This window comes from Entelurus aequoreus, linkage group LG15, assembly GCF_033978785.1.
Source record: "Entelurus aequoreus isolate RoL-2023_Sb linkage group LG15, RoL_Eaeq_v1.1, whole genome shotgun sequence".
Taxonomy (NCBI): Eukaryota; Metazoa; Chordata; class Actinopteri; order Syngnathiformes; family Syngnathidae; genus Entelurus; species Entelurus aequoreus.
This window is the reverse complement of record NC_084745.1, coordinates 27486250-27513009: the sequence shown is the minus strand read 5'-3', so window position 1 is coordinate 27513009 and position 26760 is coordinate 27486250. Positions and strand designations below refer to the sequence as shown.

The 26760-nt window shown below is 37.9% G+C and overlaps 1 protein-coding gene across 1 annotated transcript; it reads right to left on the bottom strand.

Annotated features, from left to right (window-relative positions):
- Positions 1 to 5613: 5613 nt before the first annotated feature.
- Positions 5614 to 25983, bottom strand: dap (death-associated protein). Its single transcript, XM_062021150.1, has 4 exons — positions 25765 to 25983; positions 19711 to 19813; positions 12467 to 12509; positions 5614 to 6843 (listed from the first exon to the last, which is right to left on the bottom strand). Exons 1-4 carry the CDS (start codon positions 25817 to 25819, stop codon positions 6724 to 6726), a joined length of 321 nt encoding a protein of 106 aa, XP_061877134.1. The 5' UTR covers positions 25820 to 25983; the 3' UTR covers positions 5614 to 6723.
- Between the last annotated feature and the right edge of the window lie 777 nt (positions 25984 to 26760).

Genomic DNA, 26760 nt, shown 5'->3' with positions numbered 1-26760 from the left:
AAGGTGTATACAAATTATCTAACATTAGCTATATTTTATTTGAAACTAAAGCACAGTAACAACAATCAAACCAAATAAGTATCTACATATTAGCTAGCTAACTAGATAAGGTAGTCTTTGCTTTGTTTGATACCAAATAACTAACATTACCCACAGAACGCAGATAAAAGTATATGTATCTACTGTATTGCACACATTAGCTACTTAACTATCAAAGGTATTGTTTGCTTTGTTTAATACTAAATAAGTAACAATTTCCAGAACGAAGATAACATTAGACATTTTGCATCTAATTAGCTAGCTAATTAGCCAATGGATTTTTGGTTTTGTTCAATCTACACAATCTAAATTAGCCTTAGCGTCGTTAGCAACCCATCTATCCTTCAAAACGAAAGATAAACGTATAACATCTATCTAGCATTAGCTAGCTTTATTTGATACTAAGTAACTAACCAACAAACTACTCAATAATCTACATATTAGCTAGCTAACTAGCTAATGTAGTGTTTGCTATATTTGAAACCAAATAACTAATATAACCCACACAACAATGATTAAACTATACATATCTGATTTACCGTGTCTTCATTATACAGATTAGCTAGCTCGTATTTGCTATTAAGTAACTAACCAATCAATTCAATAATGTACATATTAGCTAGCTACCAACCAAATAATTTTTTGTCTTTGTGACAACTCTAGAACAAAGATAAACATATTAACATCTATTTAGAATTAGATAGCTTTTATTTGATGCTAAGTAATAAACCAACAAATAAAACAATCTACATATTAGCTTGATAACTTGATAAGGTAGTGATTGCTTGTCTAATATAACTTTCAGAACAAAGCTAATTAGCCAATATATGTTGGTTTGGTTCAATCTTAAACTACCTATCTCTGCTTCATAACAAAGATAAATGTATAACATCGACCTAGCATTAGTTAGCTTTTATTTCATAATAAGTAACAAACCAATGAAATAATCTACATATTAGCTAGCTAAATATCTAATATAGCCCACAGGGAAAAAAATTAAGTATACGTATCTATCTATTGTATCTTTATTATACAGATTAACTAGCTTTTATTTGCTTTTAACTAACCAACCAATTTGATTATCTATATATATGCTAGCTAAATAGCCATTTTTTTGTCTTTGTTAAATCTTTATCTACCCATCCTCAAGAACGAAGATAAATATATTAACATCTAGATTTAGATAACTTTCTTCATGCTGTGTAACAAATAAACCAATCTACATATTAGCTTGCTAACTACATAAGGATGTGATAGCTTTGTTTAATACTAACATAACTTTCAGAACAAATATAAAAAGTATATATTGTATATCTACTAATTAGCTAGCTAATTAGCCAATGTATTTTTGGTTTTATTCAATCGTTAAAGGCCTACTGAAACCCACTACTACCGACCACGCAGTCTGATAGTTTATATATCAATGATGAAATCTTAACATTGAAACACATGCCAATACGGCCGGGTTAACTTATAAAGTGCAATTTTAAAATTCCCGCCACACTTCCGGTTGAAAAACTCCTTTGGATATGATTTATGCGCGTGACGTCACAAAATGCACGTAAGTGTTTGGGCCCTATTGGACACAATACACAAAGCTCTGTTTTCTTCGACAAAATTCCACAGTATTCTGGACATCTGTGTTGGTGAATCTTTTGCAATTTGTTTAATGAACAATGGAGGCTGCAAAGAAGAACGTTGTAGGTGGGATCGATCGGTGTCTTAGCGGCTGAGTACGATACTTACAGCAACACAACAAGGACTACTTACCCTGATAGAAGACGCCTAGCCGATGCTTGCCGCCAAACCCACGGATGAAGTCCTTTGTCGCGCCGTTGATCGCTGGAACGCAGGTGAGCACGGCTGTCGATGGGAAGATGAGGGCTGGCTGGCGTAGGTGGAGCGCTAATGTTTTATCATAGTTCTGTGAGGTCCGGTTGCTAAGTTGCTAAATTAGCCTTAGCGTCGTTAGCAACAGCATTGTTAAGCCTTACCAGGCTGAGAATTTTTAACCGTGTAGTTACATGTACATTGTTTAATAGTATTTTTGCTCTTCTGTCTATCCTTCCAGTCAGGGGTTTATTTATTTTGTTTCTATCTTCATTTGAGAACGATGCTATCACGTTAGCTCAGTAGCTAAGTGTGTCACCGATGTATTGTCTTGGAGATAAAAGTCACTTTAAATGTCCATTTCGCGTGCTCGACTCTCATTTTCAAGAGGATATAGTATCCGAGGTGGTTTAAAATACAAATCCGTGATACACAATAGAAAAAGGAGAGAGTACATAGTTCTGTGAGGTCCGGTTGCTAAGTTACTAAATTAGCCTTAGCGTCGTTAGCAACAGCATTGTTAAGCCTTACCGGGCTGAGAATTTTTAACCGTGTAGTTACATGTACATGGTTTAATAGTATTTTTGCTCTTCTGTCTATCCTTCCAGTCAGGGGTTTATTTATTTTGTTTCTATCTTCATTTGAGAACGATGCTATCACGTAAGCTCAGTAGCTAAGTGTGTCACCGATGTATTGTCTTGAAGATAAAAGTCACTTTAAATGTCCATTTCGCGTGCTCGGCTCTCATTTTCAAGAGGATATAGTATCCGAGGTGGCTTAAAATACAAATCCGTTATTCACAATAGAAAAAGGAGAGAGTGTGGAATCCAATGAGCCAGCTTGTACCTAAGTTACGGTCACTGCCTCTCAAGTCCTTCACTGTAACGTTCCTCATCTACCAATCTTTCATCCTCGCTCAAATTAATGGGGTAATCGTCACTTTCTCGGTCCGAATCTCTCTCGCTCCATTGTAAACAAAGGAAAATTGTGAGGAATACTAGCTCCTGTGACGTCACGCTACTTCCGGTACAGGCAAGGCTTTTTTTATCAGCGAGCAAAAGTTGCGAACTTTATCGTCGATTTTCTCTACTAAATCCTTTCAGCAAAAATATGGCAATATTGCGAAATGATCAAGTATGACATAGAATGGATCTGCTATTCCCGTTTAAATTTAAAAAAATCATTTCAGTAGGCCTTTAACTTCCTATCTATCCTTCAAAATGAAGATAAATGTACAACATCTATCTGGCATGAGCTATCTTTAATTCGATACTAAGTAACTAACCAACAAACTAAATAATGTACATATCAGCTAACTGGCTAATGTATTTTTGGTTTTGTTCATTCTTATAACTACCTATCTCTGCTTCATAACAAAGATAAATGTATAAAATCTACCTAGCCTTAGTTAGCTTTGATATAATAAGTAACCAACCAATGAAATAATCTACATATTAGCTAGCTAACTAGTTTTGTATTTTTGGTTTTATTCAATCGTTAAGATAAACGTACAATATCTATCTAGGATGAGCTCTTTTTAAATTCAATACTAAGTAACTAACCAACGAACTAAATAATCTACATATTAGATAACTGGCTAATGTATGTTTGGTTTTGTTCATTCTTTTAACTACCTATATATCCTCCAGAATGAACATAAACCCAAAACAACTAGTTAGCTTTTTTTTTAGTGACTACCAAACCAATTTAATGAGATACATGTTCACTCGCTAACTAGCTAACTATGATAGCTTTTTGTTTTGGGAATACTAACTTTTATAAAATACCAAATGGCTTTATATTTAGCAACGCTTAAAAATTCACTTTTTAAATTTTTTTTATTTATTTTTAATCTTTAAAAAATGCAGCCCTTGCATTGTCACATATTTATAGCATTTACTTTGATACATACAATAGAAACGAGCAATAGAAGGCAGCGTGTACACAGCTGGAATTGGATGTTTGAGCAGACTTAAAACCGCTTCATACCAACTTTAGATTGCACTGCCCGCTTTATTGGGCTAACGCGACCTGACAGGACACCTGCTTGTGTAAAGATGGATTACATGCTGTAACACCTGGTGCACACACTTGGAGACGCACGTGTGTGTCTTGAGCGGGAAGTGGACAGCGCTTGGAAAGATGTTCTTGTTTCAGTTCCAAAACAGCAGTTGAGCAGCATCCCTCTGTGCCAGGAGTTCATTCACTGCGGGACGCTAAAACTAGCACGCTTGTTTGCTTTCAATCGGTAATTATTAAGCACAGAGGAACCTTCAAAGTTGTTAGAAGTAACAAGGACCTTTATGCTAATAAAATGTGTATTTAAAAAAAACAAAAAAACAGGACTGTGCTGATGTGAAATATCATTTAAAATACAGAAAAATAAGAGTGAACTTACTTTCCGTGGCCTGCAGATGATCTGAATGAGGCAACTTCCTGTAGACCATGGGACTTGTGGAATACTCAACTTTTGTCTGGGGCAGGGTTGTCCAAATTTTTTCCACTGAGGGCAGTATACTGACAAATCAAAGTAAGTGGGGGCCATCTTGATTGTCAAGAAAAAATATATAAATACATTTAAAAACAACAGCCTTCATGTCAGCTTTGTGTTTTTAGTGTCAACATTTAAAGTTTTTCTCATTACATTACACCCGTTTTACTTTTTTTTTTGTAATATTTTTAGAATGTGCCAACGGCCGGTCAAAAAATTAGCTGCGGGCCACAATTGACCCCGGGCCGCCTTTTGGATACCACTAGTGTAGGGTAACAGCACTGATTGTAAACCCAGGGTCAAAACTAAAGTGTGATTTTTTTTTAGTCTTTTCCCGCAGAAAATAAATCTTAAGTATATTAAGGATAAGGAGTAACACAAATAAAGTATATAATAAGTAACGTCAGAAAGATTTTAATGATTGTATTTCATGATAAAGTTTCTTTATAGGAAACAGAGACAAGAAACAAAAGCTAGTTTTACAGAATCTAAATATTTTTTTTCAAATATGGAATACAATCAATATCCTGGGTTTTTTGCTTCATTAAAAATATTTTACAGTTAATTTTTCATGTACTTATACATTTTATTTCCCGTGGACCTATTCGATATAGAGAGACAAACTTGAATAAATAAATTAATCTTACATAAATGTGTCAATTAACTATAATTGGAATTAAATACATAAATGTGCTATTAAAATCATCATGAATTTATTTAAGGTAGAATTACATTGCATTACTTACTGATTCCAGGAATGCCTAATGATTACATTATTTGCCCATTTAAATAATTATTTCAGGATTTAATAAAATATTGATTTTGTTATTTATTTAATGACACATTTAATATTTGCTTAATCATCTCCCATTTAATTGTATCTGTTTCTTTGAGAGGTGAGTTTAATGGATAAAATCAACTTATGAAGCGGTGACAAAGGCCAAATGGGACAAAATAAAATAAATATAAATACATCTTTAAGTAATTACTTTGTGTCATTAATTGTATCATGAAATGAATTAACTAAATCATGAAATAATTAAAAGTATTTTTATTGTATTCAAGTCATTTAAATTTAAGTAATTAATGAAATATTTGTCATTTTGTCCCATTTTGCCCTCCATAATTTGTTGGAGTACTTCAATTTGTGTTAAATCTAATCAAGTGTAACTTTAAATAATTCACTTTGTGAACATTTGTTTTGAAATGAGAAAATGCTGTACTTAAGATGATTGAAAAGAGCAAAGTGCCATTTAAAGATAACCAATATCTTTATTTACTATGACAACCACACCCAATAGCAAACTCCAGTTGAAACGATTGAACATTTAACTCAACAAAAAAATAGAAGAGAGAGTAAAGATAAAACTCTTTTGAATGAACATAATACCTAATTCTTGGCAAAGTGAATGTCTTTTCCTGAATATTAGTGTTGCAACTAATGAGTGCAAGGCGTGTGTATTGATATGTGTAGGATTACAATATTAATAATGATATCTCCTTTTAATTTCTGCTGTTTTTTGGCGATAGGGCTTTCTTTTGGCTTGTTATTAAACGTACACCCTGCTATGTTAAACTTGTATGAAGGAAAAAACACACTGTCTGTTGCTTTTTCAAATATATTCTCCAGAGGGATTTGGCTTATTAGCTGCTGAAAATATGAACAGTGGAAAAATATGTGATGGTGGTAGGTGTTAAGAGGCACTGCTGGATTATTAAGATTTGTGTTGTTGTTAAAAGCAGGGTGAGTGAGTGTGCATATCATATTGTTATGAGTAGAATGCAAAAGGTAAACATAGTTATTTCCTGCATTAGGATATCTTATCTTACAGTATATTTATAACCTTCAACACCTTATATCATGCTGGATACTACGTTTGAGTAAATGTGCAAATAATTACATGATTAAGTACTTTGTAGTTGTGTGGGCTACTTGGATGGAATGTTTGTTGATAGTCTTAAAGAAGATGATTGTAAATTAGTGGCCTCTTTTATGTGATCAATTATGAAACAATCTTACATGTTAGCATAGAACGACAGCCAACAATAGCACTTAAGACTCACAAAAAAATAGGAGACAAAAGTGCACAATTATTAGTGCAGCACCGATGCAGGGCAGGTGTAACGAGGGGTTTATAAAACGGCCATACTGCTATTATTAGGCTTCTGTTGCAGACAAATTGCACATCATACAACAGTACAACAGAAAAAAAGGACATCTGTGCCTGGCGGAATATGAATTCATACATATATATATATATAGATATACATATACATATACGTATATATATATTTATATATATATATATTGTGTTCGATTGGGAAGGCTGGCTTCATAGCCGCAGCGGTGTGAGCTTTTTGGCTCACTTGCGGGGCTGATGGATGTGCTGGTTGATGTGCTGAGAGGGGGGCAGCTTGGGGATGCAAGGCTGGGGCTTCTGGTGCGCCACCTGGGCAGCAGCCGGGGTGAAGTCCTTATCGCCCTGGACACAAACCGGCCGCCAACAGGACATCAATTGACGCATTGTCAGGGTAGAAAACACGCGGGCATGTGGAGGAGGGGTTGAAATGTTGGGGGGGAACTTTGAGGGCAAACTCAAAGTGCAAAGACTCATTGCATTGAAAAGTTTCCGTTCAGGGAGTGGCCATATAGGAGTGTTGGGGTTGCAACAATAAAAGTTATCAGGAAATAATAAATAAATATTACTGTATTTTCTGACGATAGAGCGGACCGGTATATAAGCCACAGATATATACGTCGAGAAATTTGTTATTTAAGTTTACATACCTTAATTGTTTCCAAACGGTGTCAGTAACACGGCAGTAAAACGTATGCTCAAACAAAACAGAAGTCATTGTCATTGACCCACTAGCTGCAAAAGCTAGCACTCCAATCAACTAAACAGACTCAATAACTGCACGGTGACATTCTGGTGAAACTGCAACAATACAAAAATAATGTAGTTGTAAATTAATAAAACACAGACCCTCGTAAATGTGTTAGCATGTTACGTAATATTAACGATGCTAGCTTTGTTACATTACGATAGCACCTAAAAGAATGCATTAAAAAACTCCTACAGATATCACATATTGCTTGGAGTGATGAGTGAAGAATCCATATGAGCAGAAACACTATGGACGACAAGGCGACGAAACGACACTTGTACTTCCTGCACGAAACGGAAGGAAATACTGGACTGCAGACGTTCAGCCCACAGCACCTGTACTGAGTGAACTCGTCCAAAAGATGGCGCCATAGCACAAACAATAACAGACCTTTTTAGTGTCTTTGCTTGTGTTTAATGATCAGTATTTGTTCAAAACAAAACATTATGGCTGTTAGCGAAGAAAAATGTATAAATAATCAGCACTGTTTTATAATCCGAAAAGTACAAAGCATGGAAATAAAGTAGCGGCTTATAGTCTGAAATTTACTGTAGTTTGTGTGGGGAAAAAGTAATTTCAAAAAATTAATAACTTGGGATATTTTGATTAGTGATTTATTGACAACATTCAAAGTGTGTAAAATCTCAAATCTGTCTTCTGCTGCGCAGCCTCAATCTTTTAGCGATAAAAAACGCCCATTCGCAGCCTTGCCACTAAAGCTCACTTGTTTGAAAAGAAATGCAGAATTTTATTAAAAACATACATCTTTTTCATTTCCAGTTAGTTGCCAGAAGTGAACTCCTTTCTTCTTTTTTATCTTTTCCTTTCTGCTTTACCTTGCGCTCTCTAATCTTCTTTGCTCCACTTTTCTTTTCTCACAAACATTACGAGGAGGTACAGTAACTCTAAAATATGCGTTATTCTAGAATTAATTTGTTTGATCGTGTTGAAAAGATAATAAAACACACCATTGTTCTGATAATAAACCCTAGCATGGCGCTTATCTGCCATGTTTGCTTCATGTTGGAGTGTCTGTGAACGCAGCATGCCACTGAGTGCGTAGGCGGCTCCAAACATCTACAGCGTGTTTCTTTTATTTACAGCCAATTCCACAGCTAACTGCAAGGAATGATGCCTTTGACCTTAAATTACCCTTCTCCTCTTTTCTGAGGCTTAAAGCCTCCATCTCATTCCAACTGATGTGTGCGTGTCTGCGCGTGTGCGTGTGTGTGTGTAAGAGAGACAAACAAACACTATCTCTGCAATACAATGGAGTGTTTGGCAAAGCTCAGACAGTAAATGCAAAAAGAGGATACTTTAAAAAAAACAAAAACTGAATTTTTGTGGAAAATTCGAGACGGAAATAAATCCTCACACCTTCACACGGCTGCAAGAGATAAACGTGTTTGCTTTTTCTTACTTTTTAGTTTAATTATTCACACTGAACATATGTTGCGCAGCAATAATAGACAAAAAAATTGACCTAAAGTTTTGGTATTTTAAATGTCAAGCGACCCAAATATGTATTCGCAATATTCACAGTTAGTTCGTAGTTAACTCAAAATTAATCGTGAAAAATTGCAGATATATATTATTTATCATTAATGTACTTGATAATTTTCAAGTTTTTATTACCATGACTGGACAATTAGTTTGCTTTAATGAAATATTCTTTAAACATTATGCTTTTTTAAACAGCGAAACAAAAAAAGGACAAACATGGTTTTAATGACAAGAAAAATTACCTAGTGCATTGGTGTCTTGTCAGATTTTGTACTTTGTAGTAATAAAGAATGTGTTTAGCTGATGTACAAGCACTTGCATTCAATGGAAAGAGCTACACCATGTTTTGATACCAAAACTACAATGAATACTACAAAATTACATTTCATTCACTGTGTAGAAAAAAGATCAGTCAGAATAATACATAACGTTGGATATAGAGAACATATAAATTAAACTTTTCATGAAATCCAGATTATTGAAATTCAATTATTTGGTGCATTTGCAAACAGCTAAAATTATGCACAAGGCAAACTAACCTGCTAGCCAAAAATATACAACAGTTCTTCTCAACAAAAGAGGAGAAATTTAACCTTAGAGAAAAGTCTAACTTAAAACATTTGTATACACGTACATATTTAGCATATTAGTATAGGGAATGCAATTATGGAATGGATTAACAGGCTGTTCAAACAAGGTGTTTACAATGTACAAAGAAGAAGAATTATTATAAACGCCATGAATTTATTGAAAATTAAACATTATCCATTTCATTAAGCAAATTATAACTGAACTACTTATGAGAAGAACTGATGTATTTAAAACCTGTTGATGTAAAATGAGTACAAATTGAGAACAGGAAGTATGTGTTAGTAATTGCTATAAAGTTAAAAAGGGGGAGGATTTGATAAGCCTTGCTTCTTCCTACTCTTTTTGGACATGTTGTAAAGAACATATGTGATGTATCATATTGACACGGTACTACATGTTTGAAAAAAAATTCAACCAACCAGTTTCAAGCATTAATAACACAAAATGTGGATTGTTACGATCATGCTTTAATTTTCAAAGCTGTTTGGTAATCCATCCATCTTCTACCGCTTGTCCCGGTCAGGGGGTGGTTGGAGCCTATTGCAGCTGCATTCAGGCAGAAGGCGAGGTACACACTCGTTGCCCAACTTGTTACCCAAGTTGCAGGGCCAACACACACAGACAGACAGACAGACAACATTCACACACTAGGGCTGATTTAGGGTTGCCAATCAACCTATGCCCAGCTGCATGTCTTTGGAGGTGGGAGGAAGCCGGAGTACCCGGAGGGAACCCACGCAGTCACGGGGAGAACACGCAAACTCCACACACGGAGATCGAACACAGGACCTTCTTATTGTGAGGCACACGCACAAACCCCTGTTCCACTGTGTTGTATGGTAATGCAATCTGATATTTCTACCTCAATAAATGCTTTTGATATTCTGTACATTACATGTTATACTAAGTAATATTATTCATAGCTCTGTATGAAAATGTCTCTTTTCATGCTCGCTTCTAGAACCAGGAATTAAAGGCCTACTGAAATGATTTTTTTTTATTTAAACGGGAATAGCAGATCCATTCTATGTGTCATACTTGATCATTTCGCGATATTGCCATATTTTTGCTGAAAGGATTTAGTAGAGAAAATCGACGATAAAGTTCGCAACTTTTGCTTGCTGATAAAAAAAAGCCTTGCCTGGAAGTAGCGTGACGTCACAGGAGCTAGTATTCCTCACAATTCCCCATTGTTTACAATGGAGCGAGAGAGATTCGGACCGAGAAAGTGACGATTACCCCATTAATTTGAGCGAGGATGAAAGATTCGTAGATGAGGAACGTTACAGTGAAGGACTTGAGAGGCAGTGATGGACGTATCTTTTTTCGCTCTGACCGTAACTTAGGTACAAGCTGACTCATTGGATTCCACACTCTCCTTTTTCTATTGTGGATCACGGATTTGTATTTTAAACCACCTCGGATACTATATCCTCTTGAAAATGAGAGTCGAGAACGCGAAATGGACATTCAGTGCCGTTTATCTCCACGACAATACATCGGCGAAATGCTTTAGCTACGAGCTAACGTGATAGCATCGTGCTTTAACTGCATATAGAAACAAAAAAAATAAACCCCTGACTGGAAGGATAGATAGAAAATCAACAATACTATTAAACCGTGGACATGTAAATACACGGTTAATGCTTTCCAGGCTGGCGAAGGTTAACAATGCTGTGCTAACGACGCCATTGAAGCTAACTTAGCAACTTAGCAACCGGACCTCACAGAACTATGTACTCTCTCCTTTTTCTATTGTGGATCACGGATTTGTATTTTAAACCACCTCGGATACTATATCCTCTTGAAAATGAGAGTCGAGCACGCGAAATGGACATTTAAAGTGACTTATCTCCAAGACAATACATCGGTGACACACTTAGCTACTGAGCTAGCGCGATAGCATCGTTCTCAAATGAAGATAGAAACCCATCAACAGCCGTGCTCACCTGCATTCCAGCGATCAACGGCACGACGAAGGACTTCATCCGTGGGTTTGGCGGCAAGCATCGGCTAGGCGTAGTAAGTAGTCCTTGTTGTGTTGCTGTAAGTATTGTAATGCTCCGCAGTGGAGAAGGAGTCACACAGACGAGGAAGCGCTGCTCAATCGCTTTATTAACAACCCACGCTCACACACACTCAAGTTCTCCGCCAACTCACTCGCGCATGCGCGTTCCCCAAACCCTTAAAGACACAGTGCACTAATGCAAATATCACAGATATTACAGTATTGTACTTAGCCGCTAAGACACCGATCGATCCCACCTACAACGTTCTTCTTTGCAGTCTCCATTGTTCATTAAACAAATTGCAAAAGATTCACCAACACAGATGTCCTGAATACTGTGGAATTTTGTCTATCGGGTCCGATGGGGTCCAACCACTTCCGTTGCTTTTGTGACGTCACGCGCATAAATCATATCCAAAGGAGTTTTTCAACCGGAAGTGTGGCGGGAATTTTAAAATTGCACTTTATAAGTTAACCCGGCCGTATTGGCATGCGTTGCAATGTTAAGATTTCATCATTGATATATAAACTATTAGACTGCGTGGTTGGTAGTAGTGGGTTTCAGTAGGCCTTTAATCCTCCGTATATTCAGGTTAAAAAAGATAAGGTTGTGAATCCTCATTTGTCCAAAAATAGTCGTCTTCGTAGTCTGTTACCACGTCTGCCATGATTACAACACACTTGTTTGTTTTTGGAAGTAGGAAAACACATTTGCTGCGGGTGTTGCTATGGAAGAAAAAAAAAATGTGCTGAAGAAATAAGTTCCGGTAATGCATAAAATGACCAAAAATACTGTAAATAGTGTACATATAAAATATTGCTATGAACGTGCCCGTTACTACATTAGAAATACATGCAGTGTGTATATAAAACAATGGAGGGTTTTGAAGTTGTTTTAGAGGACTTTGAAGGCTACGATGGTGAGCCCAATTAGCTGCATCTTTCAAGCCTTTTTTAATCTTTAGAATAAAAATTAAAAAAAGACATGAGTGTTCTTGTCATTCAATGATTGTGAGCGATAGGAAAAAATCCCCCCAAAAATGCAGTTCCCCTTTAAAACACTTATGTCTTCACAACTGGTAGTACAAAAGGGTGTGAGTGAGTGTGTGTGTTACCTTTGTAACTACTCCAGACACAATCACAGGAACTTTAGGTGGGCTGAAAAGAAAAATAGGAGAACACATGAATGACTTAATAAGCACAAAACATTAGGTAGACTTGAGAACCAGAGCTTTAAATGTGTATGTGCCTGTATAGTCGAATCATCTGAAAGAGGGTTGCTGTTTAAACTTACACCTTGGCTACATTTAAACAGATAATCAAAACCAAAGTTGTCTGACAACACACCACCAACAGTTGTACTCTTTAGTGCATGCACACACACACACAAACACGAGGCTTGTGCAAAATTCTGAGATTAATTGTCTCCTGAATTCTAAAATAATTACATGAATTTGAATTGCATTTGTAAACAGGAAGTAAAATTGTAATTCAAACTCAAATTAAATAAAGGACAAATTAAGTTGACTGTTTAACATATTACATAATAATATTGTAGTGGTAACCCACCTTAAGAGTGTTTTAAGATTAAGATTAAAGTACCAATGATTGTCACACACACACTAGATGTGGTGAAATTTGTCCTCTGCATTTGACCCATCCCCTTGGGGAGCAGTGGGCAGCAGCGGCGCCGCGCCCGGGAATCATTTTGGTGATTTAACCCCCAACTCCAACCCTTGATGCTGAGTGCCAAGCAGGGAGGTTATGGGTCCCATTTTTATAGTCTTTGGTATGACTCGGCTTTTTGAATTAAGAGCTGCGTGTTATGCTATGTCAATTTTAAGCTGTATGTTACAAACAACAATTTTAGTTACAAGCATCCCTGTAATTAGTTGGCGTCGAAAATGTCCAAGTGAACCCCGATAGATTCGACAAAAATATCTGGACTTACTCGCTAGCATTAGCTTATAGAGATCAGATATAGAGATTGACATAATTTAGTTTGTATACCATAGGAAGGACATGAGTGAGCAAAAAGGAAAGTGATGAGAAAAAAGTGGGTTATATTGATTGAATTAAAGAAATAAATAATCCACAACATGACTGGGAGTATTGCCAAGTTGGCGAATAAATTTGAGCGTTTCATTGTTAGCCTGCACCATACTGAAGCAGAATGAGTCTAAAGAGAGCCAAAGACGTTAAAAAAATATCTAAACGGCAGACATTTATTCACGAAAATATGGAAAAGCTGTTGGTGTGTTTGCCAGAGAAGCAACTGGACGGAGATACCACATAAGTCCAATCTCCAAATGATGTACATTATTTTATAAAACTACTGTAGTTGTTTGTACTACATTCTGTTGTATTGTTTCATACAATAATTATTTTTTGTTTTGTTTGTTTTTCTCTTTAAAAGGCATCTGACATGTTAATGTTGTGAGGTTTTTTTGGGGGGGTTGGGGGGCAAGCACCAATTTCAGTTCATTTGAATGAGCAATGTTGATTTGTGATACAAAACTTTTGAGTTTATAGCGCCGTCGCAAAACCAATTAAACTGGTAAGCAGAGGTACTACTGTACTATGAATCTCATGTACACATTACATTTTAATTACAGCAATTGCATTTACAATTTAAAATTTTCCTGAGGGAACTCTCCTGAAGGAATCAATAAAGTACTATCTATCTATCTATCTAGGAGTACAAGCATCTTCTCTAAACCAGATAATTTAACGTGATTAGGTAAACTTTAAAGTATGCTATGAAATGGAGTGAATGTCAGTGTTTGTGTTTTAATACAGAGACCATCTTTCCTGTTTATGTTACCTTACTAAAATGTATTTCGATGAACTACGATTAATTTAATTTCCTGTAATTTAAATTCAACATCCAGTGCGGTGCAGTCAATTCTTTAAATGAATTGGTTTTATTTCTAAAGTGGGAATTTTGCACAAACCTAATGCACACGCACAAGCGCACACACAAAGTCCAAGGGCCTTAAATAGTATCTATTCATTCTGGCCAAACTCCAGGGCTCTCAGATCCTGAATGTCAGAAAGAGGTAGAAGAGTTGGGGAATACTCTTGGGCTATGGGAGTGAAAAAAATGACAAGGGAAGAAAAAAGCTAGGCTAAAAACAAAACAAAAAAGAAGTTTCAGGGCACATGAAGGAGAAACGGGATGGGATAAAGGGAGGCAAGAAGGCAGGGAAGGACATACAGGAGCCAAAAACCTTTACACTAATAATAATAGATCCTGCAGCGAGGGAAACAAAGATGGAGGGCGAGCATGGGCAAAAAGAAAGGGATGGAGGAAGACAAAAAGAGGGAGAGCGCGCTTGGAATCGACCTTGTGTGACAAACGAGCGACGTGGTCTAATTTTTTTTTTTACAGCGTGGTCACCCTATAGTTATAGTGAACGCCTTTAAAAGTCACCCCAAAGACTCGAGCACCAGACTAACAATTTTATAGGTTTGAAGTAAAGTATTTATTAGGCGTGAGTAGACGCACACCCTCAGACCATCATAACTAGTTCATCCCATTTTTGACTAGTATTCTGGGAATAAGCGGTAGAAAATGGATGGATGGATGGATGCTGATACTAAAGTTAAAATATGTTTCTAAAACCTGAAAAGTGGCCGTGGCTTGGCTGAAGTAGAGGGTGAGAGCCTGCAGGGGGCAGCACAGAGCTGTATTGAGGGTCTTGCCTTAAGAGAGACAAAGGAGGGTGAAGACTGTACTCGCCAAGGCGGGGAATGTGTCGTAGTATAGGCATTCTTTGTAAAGCCGCAATACCACACCTCCAATCTCCCCGCGTTTCAGCCGTGCAGGAAATGTGTTGCTGTGGGCGAGGTGGTGGTTGCTAGAGAAACGAATGCCTGCCACATCATCTCTTCCTCTCTCTCAATTTAACTTTGTTTTTTACACCTTGAGCATACACAGTTGTGGGCAAGTTGCAAAATGTAAAAACAGAGGAATTTGGGAGATGCAGTATATTTTTCAGACCGGCCAAAGCAAAAGTGCCAGAAAAAAAATACCAAGTTATACGGCAAAGTTTCCGTTTGATACAGTCAGATGTCACAGGATAATTGTAAGGGTTTTGAAACAACAATACCGTTACATCCCTAGTAACTAAACATCTTCACATTCAAATGCACATTAAATAGTATAACAATAAGGTATTAATAGTCGGTTCTTTCAGGTTAAGGGATATTTAAACCAGTACAGATTTTTAGCTGTATCGTTGTGCCAATTTCCCCCATTACTGTAGATGATCCTGCATCAAACAGGATGTTTAAGCGGCATAGTAACGGGGTCTAAATTACGTGTTTGCTGGCAGATAATGTCTTCAAAATGCATCATGACATCAATAACATTGAACAACCTAAAAAATGTTTGATAGTCAAATTTGTAAAAATAAAACCTATCATATTTAGATTCCATACCAAACATCCAACTCTCCTCTTCCTTAATATACACCCAGCTAAGCATAAACATCTCTCCTCTCTTTGCCCCATCTGTCCATCTGGGTTAGATTAGTTTCGGCAGGTGCTCCCCTGACTACAACGCTTCGCTTGCCGCAACTGATGTGAAATTTACCCACCAGCCACCTGCTAGATGTCCGTCAGTGTGACTCATGGAGGGGACAGCGTGAGTGGGAGTTTTACTGAGGGAGTACAACTACGGGTATATACACACTTTTTTTACGTTCTGAAAGGTTATTTTTGGATTAAGAGACATAACACATAGCTATAAATTTAATTTGTAGAGTCCATTATCCTGCTAGCAACTATTGCTCTTTAAAATACAACACTGACCATTACAACCTTTAGTTGTGCACATTACTGCCCCCTGCTGTTCATATAAAGCATATCTTAATCCTTTCTTTGAATGACATTAAATCCATCCATCCATCCACTTTCTACCGCTTGTCCCAATCACCAACCAAAAAATAGTAATAATAATACCTTCTCAAAACTGAAGAGAAGGATACATTGTTTACTGTTACATAAACAACGAGGATGACTGACCTAAAATCAACTTTGCATTAGCTGCTAGCAAGGAAGCCAGATTGCGTTGAGGTAGGGCTGGGCGATATGGCCTTTTATTAATATCTCAATATTTTTAGGCCATGTCACGATACACGATATATAGCTTGATATTTTGCCTTAGCCTTGAATGAACACTTGATGCATATAATCACATCAGTATGATGATTCTATGGGTCTACATTAAAACATTCTTGTTCATACTGCATTAATATATGCTCATTTTAAACTTTCATGCATAGAGGGAAATCACAACTAAGTCAATTTACCAAAACTGTATTTATTAAACAGTTATTAAGCAGTGGCACAGAGATTCATGTCATTTCCAAATCAGAAAGTGCAAGATTGTCAGAGACATTTTAAAACAAGCTATAAGTGCACTTTTGTGAATGATGTCACCAAGATGACTTATCAAAATAACACTAAATTAAAGTGCTCTTTTTGTACAGAACGCCACTACAATAGTTAAAAACAAATAAAGTGCACTTTTGTGCATGATGTCACACAAGATATTTCAATAATTGTCAATTAAAAATGAGCTGCATAATAGGTTCCTGCGGACGTTATCTCCTTCAGTTGTTGCCTTTTTGTTTTTCATACGGTGTGATCTGGAAATAATGTATTCGGCATTTTGTTGGTGTGGCACCGGCCGGAGATGTTGACATGCGGAGTAGCAACGCTTTTGCTGCATAAATGTTGAACATATTCCCGCTTGAAGCCAAACCACCGCCGGACGATGGATCCGTGCTGTTTTTCTTGGGAATTAATTATTCCTTCATTTGTTACCAGATTCGCACCTTCTCTCTCTCGTATCACCACCCGCACCTCACCGTTAGCATCACAGCTAACGTTACCATGTCGCTACCTCTCTGCTGCGCGGGAGGGTGTGACATTGCACACGTGACGTATGTAAGAAGGTGCGCTTGGTTTACGTCTCTGTGAGAAGGAGAGATAAGAAAGAGTGGGAAACGCATGCAGTGTAATGCCCGCAGCTAAAAGCAACTGCGTGAGAATGTATACTCGAATATCACAATGTAGTCATTTTCTATATCGCACAGAGACAAACCCTCGATATATCGAGTATATTCGATATATCGCCCAGCCCTACGTTGAAGACTTCCATCCATCCATCCATTTTCTACCGCTTGTCCCTTTCGGGGTCGCTGGAGCCTATCTCAGCTGCATTCGGGCGGAAGGCGGGGTACACCCTGGACAAGTCGCCACCTCATCACAGGGCCAACACAGATAGACAGACAACATTCACACTCACATTCACACACTAAGGCCAATTTTAGTGTTGCCAATCAACCTATCCTCAGGTGCATGTCTTTGACGTGGGAAGAAGCCGGAGTACCCGGAGAGGACTTGTCACAGCCAAATTTTTGGGACACATCTAGAATGTGTAATAAACATGCATTATCATGATATAACGATAGTATTAAAAGCTTTATCGTGGGCCAAAATTAATTTTATTTATACTGAACTTGTTTATATTGCGCAACCCAACTATCTATTACTCATTTACATGACTTGGTTTTTGAGCACAAAGTCCTCATGTGTCCAGGGAATTATTCCTTGAATTTGTAAAAATTAACAAAAACCACAAAAAAAATAATTTCAGAAATGTAAGTATTGATCTAATAATCGCTCTTGCTCATATACTGATACTATGCTTGGCATTGACACTACAAATTTATTGATCAATGCACGCTCCAGGCCCACCAACCACAAACTGATGCTATCTCTTGTCCGTTCTTTATGTTTAGTTCTGCTATCAAACACCAATATAGTAGAGAATAAACTCTATTGCATCACAGAAAGTTTCTCAAACAAACAAACATTTTACAAAGTGATCACTGCAGACACAAGCATGGTCCGATTGTACTCCAAGGTTTCTCATAGTCATTCACATCGACGTCCCACTGGGGTGAGTTTTTCCTTGCCCGTATGTGGGCTCTGTACCGAGGATGTCGTTGTGGCTTGTGCAGCCCTTTGAGACACTTGTGATTTAGGGCTATATAAATAAACATTGATTGATTGATTACGATGAAAGAGCCATTTCCTTTGACGCACTTTAGTTTTTCCCCCTCACTTTATTACCTGTGTGAACCACTACTTTTGGGACTCTGTGAAAGCTATTTCCTATCGCTCTCTTTGAACTACTGGACAGCGAAGAACAGAACAGCAATACAGCATTTTATGCTCAAACTGTACTCACTCTAACTTGTTTTAATGCTACGCTCAATCTGCTTGACCATTGTGTCAATTAAGCAGCGAAGCAGAAAAACGGATGTGACGTCAAATGCAACCATCCTATTAAAGTATAAATATTAGATATATCTGAATAATTTTTGGTTTGGATGATTTTTTTTAAACTTTTTCTTCCTTCTGATATTTGTAAAACAATACAACAATTCAAAAAATAAAAAAGTATTCGATGAGCAAAGTACCATAGGCTGGTAATAGGGTAACTGTGCAGAATTCATAATTAACTTTCTCCACATTAGTATTCCTCACAGGGCCTTAGTCACTCTCTCCAGAGCTTAGCAGCCTACCCTGGCCTCCAGTATAATGTACGGAAAGAGGGGCGGTATATTGTGGCTTGTTACGTAAGTGCAGTTTCCAGTTTGCCAGCATGACTGGATATCTCTGGCAAGGGTAGTCTGAGAGATCAACATTTTCCACTTAAAATCACTTATAAATGTCTGCAAGATGTGGGTATCCATGAAAAAGTGAAAATGAAAACAAAGGGTTAGAAGTTTTTGCTGTGAATCCATATCCGGTGAAGCAACACAATGAGGAAGTGCATATTGGTCAGGCAGGGATGACAGTCACACATCACCACATTATCAGTTCATGGTTAACTGATAATTACAATTTGCATGCCTCAGTATGAGCAGTGCATGCAAACAACGTTCAATTAACTTGTGTATCTGTGTGACAAATGGACATTAGTTGCACCTAATGTATCTGGTGAGTATATAGAATTGTGGGTCTGCAGAAAATTCCTTGACTGATTTAAAGCTCACTGCTGTGCACCGCGTGTTAGCTCTCATCAACACACAAACTGATAATGCAGCATGTGAATATGCCACCTGCACCAACTGCACATTGGATGCAACTTTACTTTTTTAAATGTTGGAGCGGGAGCATGCCTACAAAGTTCACTTATTAGTAAGGATACCATAGCAATAACAAGTTATGGTATGAAAGGAAACATGGGTGTTGTTAAACTATTAAAATAAAGTAAAGTTGCCAGTGGGCATCATCTCTTTTTTTAACTTATAGTGTACAGTGTAAAGACGACCCTCACCTGCTGCTCACATACTCCTCCTCATCTTCATCTTTCTGGGGTGGCGGCTCAGGGATAGCGGCCGCTTGGTGCTTCTGCACTATTCTCATGCCGCCTGCTTTCACTGCAACACAAACGTGCGCACACATTCCGATTTCAGTTCCAATAACAAAACCTCATCTGAAATTCTAGAATGCCGTTGGTGGTTTCCAAAAAATGCTTGCCAGACCCCCCACTCTTTTTTTTGGTTATGAAACTTTTGAAAAAGAATGGTGACAATTTTAAACATAACACAGACATTTTCAAACCTGCTTGTTAACGTAATTAAAAATAACCCAATCTAAACATTGTCAGTTTCAGTTTATTTTGAACATGCGAACAATACAATGACAATGTAATACATCCCATATTTCTAGTTGTTTCATTACAGCATGTCCGAAAAGGAGTAGAAAGAAGCAGATATTATTTAATCCTACCCCTTTTAAAATCATAGCAGTTTTATCCCATTTGTTTGTTCTCTATTTGGAACAGAACAGTGAATAAATAAATGACTAAAAAAATTAATATACAATAAGTAAGTAAAAATATTAAATATATAAATAATAGACATATAAACTAATACACAATAATTAAGGTTATCATAGTTAAATAGTCAAAAGTATGGTTCATCTAGGAGATGAATCAGATAATTCTTTTAAAGGTTCAAGATATGTATCATAATTCGGGTTGGGTATAGAGTATCGATTGGAACCGGGACTAACTTTCCGATTCTCCCGGAATTGTTCAAAAGTTTAAATTTCGATTCCTAGTTTCGATACCCAGTCCGCCAACCGGAAAAAAAGAATAAGTCTGCCGACCGGAAGAAGAAGCCGCTAAACACCAACGAAGAAGCGCCCACCGCCGGAAGTGTTAGCATAGCCGAGCCTATGTAGCCGAGCGAGTCAGTCAAGCATGAATAGCGGGCGTCGGCGGTCGAAGTGTGGCTTTATTTTACTAAAAAAAATGAAATATCGGCGAAATGTAACACGTGCAACAGGACTGTTTCGTGCTTAGGAGGGTGCACGTCGAACATGATGAAGCACCTCCGAGTACAAATAAATGCGTGTCCCGTCTTCGACGCGCTGCGCCGACAGTCCTCCTGTGCCTCTTCCTCTGGCTTCGACGCCCAGCCTGGCACCTCGGTGACTGCATTGCAGTCCGAATCCGGTAAGTAAAACAATATATGCAATAAATAATGTGTTTTGCGCCAACGTCGAGGCAGCTAACAAATTAGCCCGCATATTTTTTCACAGAAAATTTACATCCTACTAGCCAGGCTCCGCGATGTGTTCAGCGTACTCCGTTCACCGTAGCGGCAATGGGGAAGATGTCGGTTCCACAGACGGAAGAGTGCCACAGAAAGGTCACTGCACACATAGTCAAAAGACTGCATCCCTTTTCAGAGGTGGAATCTCCAACATTTAGGTTAGTTAAGCAATAACGTTAGAGCTAAGCTAATTGATACTGGGATAAACAGTAACAGCAACATTACATGTTTGTTTATGTTTGCAGGGATATGGTGAAAACTCTCAACCCAAAATACATACCACCTTCCAGGGACTACCTGTCAAACACATTGATCCCGGCATGGTACAAGAAGAATCGGAATGGAGAATCGTCAGGAATCGGAATCGAAACAAATAATCGGAATCGTTCGAATTCAAACGATACCCTACCCTAATCATAATTCTTCTTCTTTATACTTTGTGAACACGTAATAGTTTAAAGAGTTTCTTAAACTGAATCATATTAGTACTTTGTTTGATTACCTTACTTAATCAGTTCCATAATTTAGTTCCACATACAGATATGTTAAATGCTTTAAGTGTTGTACGTGCATACAGATGTTTTAAATTTGACTTTCCTCTAAGGTTAAAATTATCTTTTGTTGAGAAGAATTGTACATTATTGGGTAACATATTACAGTTTGCTTTGTACATTTGCTCTGCAAAAATGTAACCCTGCTCATTTGTGCAGATCCCTGCCTACCATTTATGATAGACTTTTCCCCAAGAATTTTGTAATTAAAAATGTATAGTTTTTAAACTGTTAAAGTGAATGAACTGTTAATCTAATTGGGAATATTTGGGTTATGTCAAAAGTAGCAATCCTGATTCCTGACAACAGTCGTCTTTTGTTTATCGCGGCTAATTGGTTCCAGGCCTGTCTGTGGTAAAATAATTTTGGATTATTATCATTGATAAATTAAATATTTTCATAGTTAGACCTAAAAAAAAAACCTTCTAAATTTGTTTTAAACATTAACATCTAAACATGAAATAACTCCTTTAGTCACCCTTACACTGGTTTATGATATAATAGCCTTCAGTGTGTACAACTTGTGGGTATCGGGATGATCCTCCAAGTGTCCTGGGTAAATCCTTTTAGTTAGAACTGGGTTTCAATGTGCTAAAACCACAGGCTTGTGTTTTTTCTGCAAAAACTTGGTCAACATGACATTAACCGCGTCGTCAGCACTATTTCCTTGTTGTTGTTATTGCAGATTGCTCACGTTAAAGGCTCACCAATGTCATGTGGAGCTGTGTTGTGAATGACGAAGACGAAGTGCAACAACCGACTTACCATTGCGCCTTGTTAGCATTAAGTGGTGCGCTGAAGTCCCATACAGTCCTGTTACATTGGCCTCACCATTACCTTTTGACATCACTCACATCAATGGCTCACCAATGTGGAGATGTATTATTGGTGAGCCATGAATCAGAAAAGAGGTGCGTAACAATTAAGTACTCTGTGCTTTACATGAAAGTAAACAGCCTTAAAGGCCTACTGAAATGATTTTTTTTTTATTTAAACGGGAATAGCAGATCCATTCTATGTGTCATACTTGATCATTTCGCGATATTGCCATATTTTTGCTGAAAGGATTTAGTAGAGAAAATCGACGATAAAGTTCGCAACTTTTGCTCGCTGATAAAAAAAGCCTTGCCTGTACCGGAAGTAGCGTGACGTCACAGGAGCTAGTATTCCTCACAATTCCCCGTTGTTTACAATGGAGCGAGAGATTCGGAGCGACAAAGCGACGATTACCCCATTAATTTGAGCGAGGAAGAAAGATTCGTAGATGAGGAACGTTACAGTGAAGGACTGGAGAGGCAGTGATGGACGTATCTTTTTTCGCTCTGACCGTAACTTAGTTACAAGAGCTCATTGGATTCCACACTCTCTCCTTTTTCTATTGTGGATCACGGATTTGTATTTTAAACCACCTCGGATACTATATCCTCTTGAAAATGAGAGTCAAGAACGCGAAATGGACATTTAAAGTGACTTTTATCTCCACGACAATACATCGGTGACACACTTAGCTACTGAGCTAACGTGATAGCATCGTTCTCAAATGAAGATAGAAACAAAATAAATAAACCCCTGACTGGAAGGATAGACAGAAGATCAACAATACTATTAAACCATGTGCATGTAACTACACGGTTAAAAATTCTCAGCCTGGTAAGGCTTAACAATGCTGTTGCTAACGACGCTAAGGCTAATTTAGCAACTTAGCAACCGGACCTCACAGAACTATGATAAAAACATTAGCGCTCCACCTACGCCAACCAGCCCTCATCTTCCCATCAATAGCCGTGCTCACCTGCGTTCCAGCGATCGACGGCGCGACGAAGGACTTCATCCGTGGGTTTGGCGGCAAGCATCGGCTAGGCGTAGTAAGTAGTCTTTGTTGTGTTGCTGTAAGTATTGTACTTAGCCGCTAATACACCGATCGATCCCACCTACAACGTTCTTCTTTGCAGCCTCCATTGTTCATTAAACAAATTGCAAAAGATTCACCAACACAGATGTCCAGAATACTGTGGAATTTTGTCGAAGAAAACAAGAGGTTTCTGAATGGGGTTCGATGGGGTCCAACCACTTCCGTGGATTTCGTGACGTCACGCGCATAAATCATATCCAAAGGAGTTTTTCAACCGGAAGTGTGGCGGGAATTTTCAAATTGCACTTTATAAGTTAACCCGGCCGTATTGGCATGTGTTTCAATGTTAAGATTTCATCATTGATATATAAATTATCAGACTGCGTGGTCGGTAGTAGTGGGTTTCAGTAGGCCTTTAAGGTGTTCAAAGACTCGAGCATACAGCCACATTGTAGTTTCCTGGGAAATGTACACAGAAAAATACATTTCCCACGGTCCCTGCGTGTTGTTTACATATTTAGTTCATTAACATTAACTGTTATCTAACTTTTTGAATGCTTTGGTAGAAAAATGCATAATGGTGTCACGTGTCACCTGGGTCGGACTGAAAAATAAAAGCTGAGCAGTGTTTTGTGTGACACGAGTGCACAGAGCAGAGTCCACGCGGTCATAAAATTTGAGACCTGGCGCACAACCACTTTAAGCACGTGCGGACCTTTGCAAACGCTGACATAAAAATATGTTTGGGCCTTTACTGTGTCGCCGAGACACCAGAAGTGAGTGTTAAAACGGAAACAGAAGTCCTGCTTGGTGACTATCTTTTATCGATCGCCACAACAACAACAACAAAAATAATACATGTAATACATAGGACATAAATACACTGAACAAAGTCGTTGTGGCTTGTGCAGCCCTTGGAGACACTTGTGATTTTGGGCTATATAAATAAAAGTTGATTGATTGATTGAATTAGAGCCAATCAACACAGACGATTGAGCGAGAATGCCGTGATCACGTGATGGCATTTAGCAAAAAGACGCCAGACCTAGTTTTAATTGAGAAAAAATGCACATTAAGATGTTCAATATCTATTTAAATGTAATTTTCGTTTTCAGAAATTAGTACATTATTTTTGGTTTATTTTTTTATGATGACGGTTATTTACCTTCCAATTACAGTACAATGATAAACAATTCTACAGTAATGAAAAACAATATTTTATATACTTTCACATAGTTACTTGCATTATTGTTATTATTATATGGCTTCCTCCCACCTCCAAAAACCTGCACCTGGGGATAGGTTGATTGGCAACACTAAATTGGCCCTAGTGTGTGAATGTGAGTGTGAATGTTGTCTGTCTATCTGTGTTGGCCCTGTGATGAGGTGGCAACTTATCCAGGGTGTACCCCGCCTTCCGCCCGAATGCAGCTGAGATAGGCTCCAGCACCCCCGCGACTCCGAACGGGACAAGCGGTAGAAAATGGTTGGAAATATTATTATGAAAACTGCATATTTTTTATCGATTATTTATTCCGTTTAATAGCAGGATGTAGCCAAATCTCAGTGTGTCTGCATAAAGCCAAATATTTTTTAAAGTAACATATTGCATATTGTTCTGTGTGGCACCTTGAGACAAGAATATGTTGATAGACATTGGAAGAGCAACATGTCTTCCTTCACTCGTTATTTTCGCAGTTTTATGCATTTATATGTATAAAATATAAAAATCGCAAATCGGATCACGATCGCAATTTGGGAGAAAAATCGCAATTAGGTTCTTTTTAGCCCTAACACTAAGTATCTTTTTTAAATCCAGACTAGAGTACCGTACCACAAGTGTAAACGCAACCTGAAGTGATGCAGCTGCTATGTACCTGAGGTAACCTTTGACCTCAAGGTGTTCAAACGGGGCACCTTTCCTGCTATGTCAAGCTGGGTTGGCATTATGTTATCTTTGAGTGATGTCAGTGCAGCTGCTGAGGCCGCCATAGCCTGTCCACGTACACCGTATCTGCCCAAGCACCTCCCCTCACTGACCTCCACGTCACCATCCGACTAACATTACCGCGGTCATGTCTCCAAATAGTCATATTATAGCATGTAAAAATGAGTGCGCTTTGATGCGAGGTGCCAAATGGGCTTCCGTAGTGATTACCGGAAGTAAGAACATGTAAGGAAATTATCACCAAGCATGTAATTTCGAACAATAAAAGAAAACAAAAAGGTTGTCAGGCGTATTTTAGTGATAATATGGAGAGGGGGTGAACATTTAAGCACAATACACGATGTTTGGTTTAAACTAAGCAACAACAAAAGGCCTTCAGATAAGCAGGAAGCAGAAACAACAAGGTTAGTAGCTGTACCTGCAGGGAGATGTCCTCCTTTTGTTTCGATCTTCTCTTTCGGTGGGGACGACATGTTTAAGGCTCCAAAGTGCGTCGACGCCAACTCACGGTTTCCACAAACCGCTTCTCGCGTTATTCTGTCCCGGATTTGGGACGGTTCTCCGGTCTGGAGTCGTCAACGTGGCTTCTTTCCTGATTGTTTGCTTGGGGAACGATGCGTCATGACGTCGAAGGTCCAGCGCGCGTCATGACGTCACGACGCTAACGTGATCTAAACTTTATTGGTACGGAATTTGTTAAATCATACGAAAGTATTAACAGATAATAAGAACTAAATAAAAAATTATAAAAAACACCGAAAAAAACCCAACAAAAAACGGAATCTATTTATATGATTCATAAAACATAAATTGTAGGTTGGAAAAAAATATTCGAATTAAAAAGATACAAAGGAGTTTTAAAATAAATTAACACAGCACATCAGCTACAAGATCAACCATATGATATGGTTGATCTTGTAGCTGATGAAGACTGATATGGTCCACATCAGTGGCCTAGTGGTTAGAGTGTCCGCCCTGAGATCGGTAGGTTGTGAGTTCAAACCCCGGCCGAGTCATACCAAAGCCTATAAAAATGGGACCCATTACCTCCCTGCTTGGCACTCAGCATCAAGGGTTGGAATCGGGGGTTAAATCTCCAAAAATGATTCCCGGGCGCGGCACTGCTGCTGCCCACTGCTCCCTCACCTCCCAGGGGGTGATCAAGGGGATGGGTCAAATGCAGAGGACAAATTTCACTACACCTTGTGTGTGTGTGACAATCATTGGTACTTTAACTTTAACTTAAATATGTTCTGCCCCTGTGGCTGGAAAGGATCGAAACAAAGTGTTTAAAGATGAACAAAATGTACAACCAACAAATAAATATAAAAAAAGAAAAAAGAAAACATTTAGAGAACAAAGGCGTTCAGTTAAATATTTCATGTATATAAAAAACATTTAAGATAATATATAT

Excerpts from the sequence above, each read along its gene's own strand:
- dap (XM_062021150.1), bottom strand. The coding sequence starts at position 25,819 with ATGTCGTCCCCACCGAAAGAGAAGATCGAAACAAAAGGAGGACATCTC. Across the intron at positions 19,814-25,764 it reads AGGAGGACATCTCCCTGCAG|TGAAAGCAGGCGGCATGAGA; the intron begins GTACAGCTACTA and ends TTTGTGTTGCAG. Across the intron at positions 12,510-19,710 it reads GAGGAGTATGTGAGCAGCAG|CCCACCTAAAGTTCCTGTGA; the intron begins GTGAGGGTCGTC and ends TTTTCTTTTCAG.